Source organism: Rhinopithecus roxellana, chromosome 17 (genome assembly GCF_007565055.1).
Source record: "Rhinopithecus roxellana isolate Shanxi Qingling chromosome 17, ASM756505v1, whole genome shotgun sequence".
Classification (NCBI taxonomy): domain Eukaryota; kingdom Metazoa; phylum Chordata; class Mammalia; order Primates; family Cercopithecidae; genus Rhinopithecus; species Rhinopithecus roxellana.
The window spans coordinates 109,963,042-109,969,041 of record NC_044565.1 but is presented as its reverse complement, the minus strand read 5'-3'; the positions used below and the strand labels follow the sequence as shown (position 1 = coordinate 109,969,041).

General features: G+C 36.0%; 1 protein-coding gene across 4 annotated transcripts in view; it reads right to left on the bottom strand.

Moving 5' to 3' along the window:
- Positions 1-2,779: 2,779 nt before the first annotated feature.
- The window catches only part of TSGA10 (testis specific 10), a 149,501-nt gene continuing 146,280 nt past the window's right edge, over positions 2,780-6,000 (bottom strand). For 3 of the 4 annotated variants that reach the window (XM_030920567.1, XM_030920568.1, XM_030920565.1), the window contains one exon: positions 3,392-3,739. In XM_030920567.1, coding sequence (XP_030776427.1) covers positions 3,715-3,739 — 25 coding nt within the window. In that variant the 3' untranslated portion in view covers positions 3,392-3,714. Of the gene's footprint in view, positions 3,740-6,000 lie in introns of all 4 variants that reach the window. The other variant, XM_030920566.1, reaches the window with a different exon arrangement.

The following is a 6,000-nucleotide window of genomic DNA, read 5'->3' as shown; positions in this document are numbered from 1 at the left end:
CAGATGCTTACTTGCTTTGGGATTATATATAGGACAATCATATAACTTCTCTGAGATTCCATTTTCCTCTCCTTAGACCCATAATATGGAAAAAATCGTATCTACGCCACTGGCTGTTTGGGGAACTAATTATTTTCGTTCTCCAAAACTTAGTGATGAACTAAGAATAACTATATTTATAATTAAAGAAGAAAAAATAAGAAAGAAGATGGCAGAGTAAAAACGGTGGGATGAAAGGTCATCTGTTTACAACAAAAACAGATCGGCAGTGATACAGCTGATGGGGTGGGTCCTGCAGGGACATGATAAACAACATCCAAACAGCCCAATAGCCTCACAGATGCCCCTAAGCTATACAAAGGTATAAGAATCAAAAGAATGCTCAATAGGCTGCATGCCTTATAAAAGAGCAAACCAAGAGTCACTCACTTCAGTTGTTTCTGAAGTTACCACCACAGCTAGCACACAAAGGTAAATCATTCATTTCAGTAACAGACTAGAAAAGACCATTTATAGTAATGTGTAAAACCTAAAGAATGCTACAAAACCAGAAAATAGATAAGTGTATTTGAGGAGCCATCCGGTGATCCTAGAGAATCAAAGCAAGCACCATAATAAAAAGGCACAAACTCTACAGGGGGAAAAAAAAACATCTGGGCACAGTGGCTCACATCTGTAATCCCAGCACTTTGCGGGAGGATTGCTTGAACCCAGGAGCTCGAGACCAGCCTGGGCGACATAGTAAGACCCCGTCTGTACAAAAATTTTTAAAAATTACCTGAGTATGATGGCATGCACCTATGGTCCTCACTACTGACCTGAGGCTGAGGAGAGAAGATAGCCTTATATCCTTAAAGGGTTGGATTTTATTTTCCAAGAACTAGACCCTGTCAATACTGGATTATGATACTACATGGTCAGATTAAACACTAACCTGTAAGATCTAATTCAGAAAATAGCTTGAGTACATGAGGACTGAGCATCTCATGCTCGAATGCCATGATCGCACCACTGCACTCCAGCCTGAGCGACACAGCAAGACCCTGCCTCAAAAAAATAAAATAAAAATAAATTTAAAAAATCAAAAAGAACATTTAAATGCATTTGAAAGAGACAAGTATAAAATAATTTGATCGAGTGGTATAATAGTCACATATTTAAGTTAAGTTCACAAAACTCAGAAAGGTGATTGGTTAGTCTTCAGAACTGGGTCACAAACTAATACTTATTACACAAGAAATGCAACTTTGAGCATGGCCTTTGGGAAGTGTAGGAGACTCTATTAAAGATGCTTTATAAGAAAATGAGTAGGGAGACAGAAAAAAGTAGCAGATTCTTATGATAGTGTTATTTTAAAATATTAATATATTTCAAGTATCTGAATTCATAATTTCAAATAATTTTTGGAGCAATAACTGTTTAGGAATCATAATTGACTTCACATCCAGTGGCTTCCACTCATATCCTCTTTTTCTTCTTTTATTGCTCCAGGGTGAATAACTTATGTCAGCTAGAAATTTTCTCTACATCATTAACACTTTTAGTTGATTCAAATCTAAGTTTTTAGTAGCTGACATTATTATCAGAACACATTTAGTTAATTCATTATGCCCACTGGTTGCTAACCTGTAATAAGGGAGATGAACTCTAAGAGGAATATACTAAAGATCAAATTACACCTGCTCCTTTTGAAACTATAGCTTATGAACTTCAGAATGGAGCCTCATGTCAACGCCCTGCTCTTACTTCTAACAGAAAGTTTCATGATGTCTCAGATAAACCAAAGACAAGACAGGGTTCTGGTGGTGCTTGGAATTTCAAAATAGGATTAATATACAACACATTTTAGATTTAAGTTACTCAGAGGGTTAACAATTCTTTTTTCACAAACACCCTTACTTTAGCAGAAGTAGGTGTTTTATATTGAACATGATATTTGAAAGCTGAGAACTCTTTTTCAGGAGATTTCCTTGCCATCCAAGGAAGAATATGTTTGGTATAGTTTCATATATTGTGCCTACATTAGGCAGTCTCTGCCATAGCAACAGGCTATTAAATATTTATATCAAGCAATTAGAATTTCATTTAAAACAACAAATGTTCTTGAATATTACCAAAACAAAAATCTTTTCTTTGAAATTGTAACATAGAATGCAGATGAGTTTTCTCCTTCCTTTAGATAATGATAGTCCCTTTATACTTACCATATAATTGTCCCTTTAAATGTTCTATAATTAATGGCACAAGGCAAGTAAAGCATACTTTCAATCAAACATGGAAATATTTTCTTACATACTTCATTCCTGCTTCCCTCAGGCTCCCTTCCCACATACTGCCCTCCACACATAATATGTGTTAAGTGCATATGACAGTAAGAGTCAGCTCTTTGTCAGCTCTTCTAGGTGGATAAAGTTAATGTGATGATCCAGTAATAAGGTCATTGAGTCACCCAAGAAAGATGAATTTTTCATGTTTATCAACATCTTATTTAATAATAGCAAGGACAACTTTTTTGCATATCATTCTTTAAAATGCTTATAAAAGGGCATTTTACTTTACATTATTAATTTTTTAACCAATCTGTAATTAATGTCTTAAACTAGGTGACCGAACCTGAAGGTTTTAAAAAATCAAACTAAAGTGAATATAGCCTGAAATTATAGTAAAATATCAGCCTGCTAGTGATTAAACAAAACCTAAATCAGAGCACTTTCCTACATCACTATAGTCATATCGAATAGTGACTATATAAAATGAGAAATTGTCTGCATCATATGAATACTATTAATGACAAGCCTTTTTTTTATTAAAATGGCAAGAATACAAATAGTTTATATCAGTAAAATACAGTAGCATTCAGGCTCTAATATGAACATTACATCAAAGCCTATGGATAGATAAGGTAAGAGATTTACGAAATTGGGGGAGGAAGGAAACATCACTTATCTTGTTATTCTAGATTACAGACAATAAAATAAAATGGCAATTAAGTTGATTGCAGTACTTGAAAGAAAACTTATTAAAAATACAGATTTTTAATAAAATCTTACATTCTTGACAGATATATCATCACCTACCTTTCTAAAAATAGTAGTAGTAAACACAATTGTAGAAAATGTATGTTACTTAGTCTTTGAGTGGTACAATACTACAGATTTTAAAGCCCTGACAATACTCCTACTTTCTGCAGATTCAGTATCAGATTATGGCATGGAATTTATGTAAGATTGGTTCCAAAATGGAATATCAGATCCCAGGCCAGTATTGGTAAATTGTACCCATTTTGGCACAGATGTTCCAGCCATGAAAGCACAAATCACAAAGAAAAAAATTAACCAACCAATTATTTGAGATACCAAGAAAGGAAAGGAAATCAGTTTTGTAAAAACACTTTTCCCTGTTTTAATAAGTTTCTTTATTTACTCCGGATAGTGAACATAACAGTGTTCAATAGTGATGTAAGCAGATTTTACACTCACTATTTCTGCATGGATAGAAAGAGCCATATGCATTTTTGTTTTTATAAGTCATCTCAGATCACTGCAACATGGCACATTAGAACAGAGATTCAGAGACACAAAGTTAATAAATACACTGAACATTGCCAAGCATTTAAAAGATAAATGCACTCATGTCGCAAAAAAAAAAAAAAAAAAAAAAAAATCAGTTTGTAACTTTGACCTTTCTCAAGGATGTGAAGAATCATTTCAGGTGTCAGAAATCTCTGTAGCAAAGATTCCTATAAGAGAAAAAATCACGCTGATTAATATTTTTAATTCAACTTTTTCAACATGTGTAACAAATGTATTCTAGTAAGTGTATCACTTTAGCAAAATGTAAGATTTTTCTTCAGTTTCTATGAAGGAAAACAAAAAACTATATTTTTTCACTCAGTTTTCACAAACTGTGGTACATTCATACCATGGAATACTATTCAACAATAAAAAGGAATGAACTATTGATACTTACAGCAGCTTGGATGGATCTCACGGGCATTATGCTGAATGAGAAAAGTCCATCTCAAAAGGTTATCTCAAAATGACAGAATTATAGTGATGGAGAAGAAAGTACTGTTTCCTAGGAGACAGGGAGATGAAGAAGGGCAGGACTACAGCTACAAATAGGCATATGAGGGAGTGAATTCTTTGGTGCTGATGGAACAACTTCGCATCTTGATCATAGTGGTGCTGTGTGTAAATTGTAAGAAAAAAACACACATACAAACAAATGAGTGCATCTAAAAACTAGTGAAATCTGAATAAGGCCTATAGACTAGTTAATCACATTGTGCTAATGTCAATACCCCAGTCTGTAAGATATTTCATATAGAAGCTAGGGTAAGGATATGTGCGACTGTCTATACTATTTTTGCAACTACTTGTGAGACTATAATCATTTTATTTTTTAATTATTATTATTATTTTTTTGAGACAGAGTCTCACTCTGTCACCCAGGCTGAAGTGCAGTGGCGAGATCTCAGCTTACTGCAACTTCTGCCTCCCAGGTTCAAGTAAATCTCAAGCCTCAGCCTAAGTAGCTGGGATTACAGACATGCGCCACCATGCCCAGCTAATTGTAGTATTTTTAATAGAGATGGGGCTTTGCCATATTGGCCAGGCTGATCTCAAACTCCTGGCCTCAAATGATCTGCCTGCTTCAGCCTCCCAAACTGCTAGGATTACAGTCAGGAGCCACTGCATCTGGCCAAGACTATAATCATCAAAAAAAAGTACCTGTGGTAGATCTATATGATGGAATACTACTCAGTAGTTAAAAGGAATATGTGACAACTACTAATACATGCAACAACCTGGATAAATCTGAAATATATTATGCTGAGTGAAAGTCAACCACTAGAGGTTGCATACTGTATGATTCCATTTATATGACAACCTGGGAAAGGCAAAACTAGAGAGGCAGGAAACAGAGCAGTGGTCAGAGGAAAGTAAATTCCCTGTGATGTCTGTTGTCTAGATAATAGGTGCCAGTCAAAGAACACCATTTGAAACTGAGAGTAAAAGGTTAAGTGAGAAAAAAGGTGATTAAGGGCATTGTTAATCATATTAATAGAAAGGTAACAACTAAAACAAAATAAACTCTTCCTAAAAGCCAAAAGAAATTTGTTAAGAAGCAAAGAAGACTGATCAAATGAAGAAATACAACAAATATCACATAGTACAGAAAGTAATTATAAGATAATATAACTGGGTTAAGACCATTACTACTGATGTGATATAACAGTCATATCAATAATGTAAAAGATTTTAACTCATCTACTTTATTTATACTGTTCTATTCTATTTTTGAGATACGGTCTCGCTCTGTTGCCCAGGCTAGAATGCAGTGGCACAATTATGGCTTACTGCAGCAATGACCTTCCACCAGGCTCAGTTGATCTTCTCACCTCAGCCTACCAAGTAGATGGAAATACAGGCACGCGCCACCACATCTGGCTAATTTTTTTTTTTTTTTTTTTTTTTTTTTTGTATTTTTTGTAGAGATGGGGTTTCACCATTGCCCAGGCTGGTCTATAACTCCTGGGCTCAAACAATCTGTCTACCTCAGTCTCCCAAAATGCTAGGATTACAGGTGTGAGCAACCATGCCCAGTGTAAGTCACCTATTTTTTAAAAAGATTTTCCACATGGCTGGGCGTGGTGGCCCACGCCTGTAATCCTAGCACTTTGGGAGGCTGAGGCGAGTGGATTACCTGAGGTCAGGAGTTTGAGACCAGCCTGGTCAACATGGTGAAACCCTATCTCTACTAAAAATACAAAAACTAGGCGGGGCATGGTGGCTCATGCCTGTAATCCTGGCACTTTGGGAGGCCAAGGCAGGTGGATCACCTGAGGTCAGGAGTTCGAGACCACCCTGCCCAACATGGCAAAACCCCATCTCTACTAAAAATACAAAACTGAGCTGGATGTGGTGATGGACACCTGTAATCCCAGCTACTCAGGGAGGCTGAGGCAGGAGAATTGCTTGAACCTGGGCGGCGGAG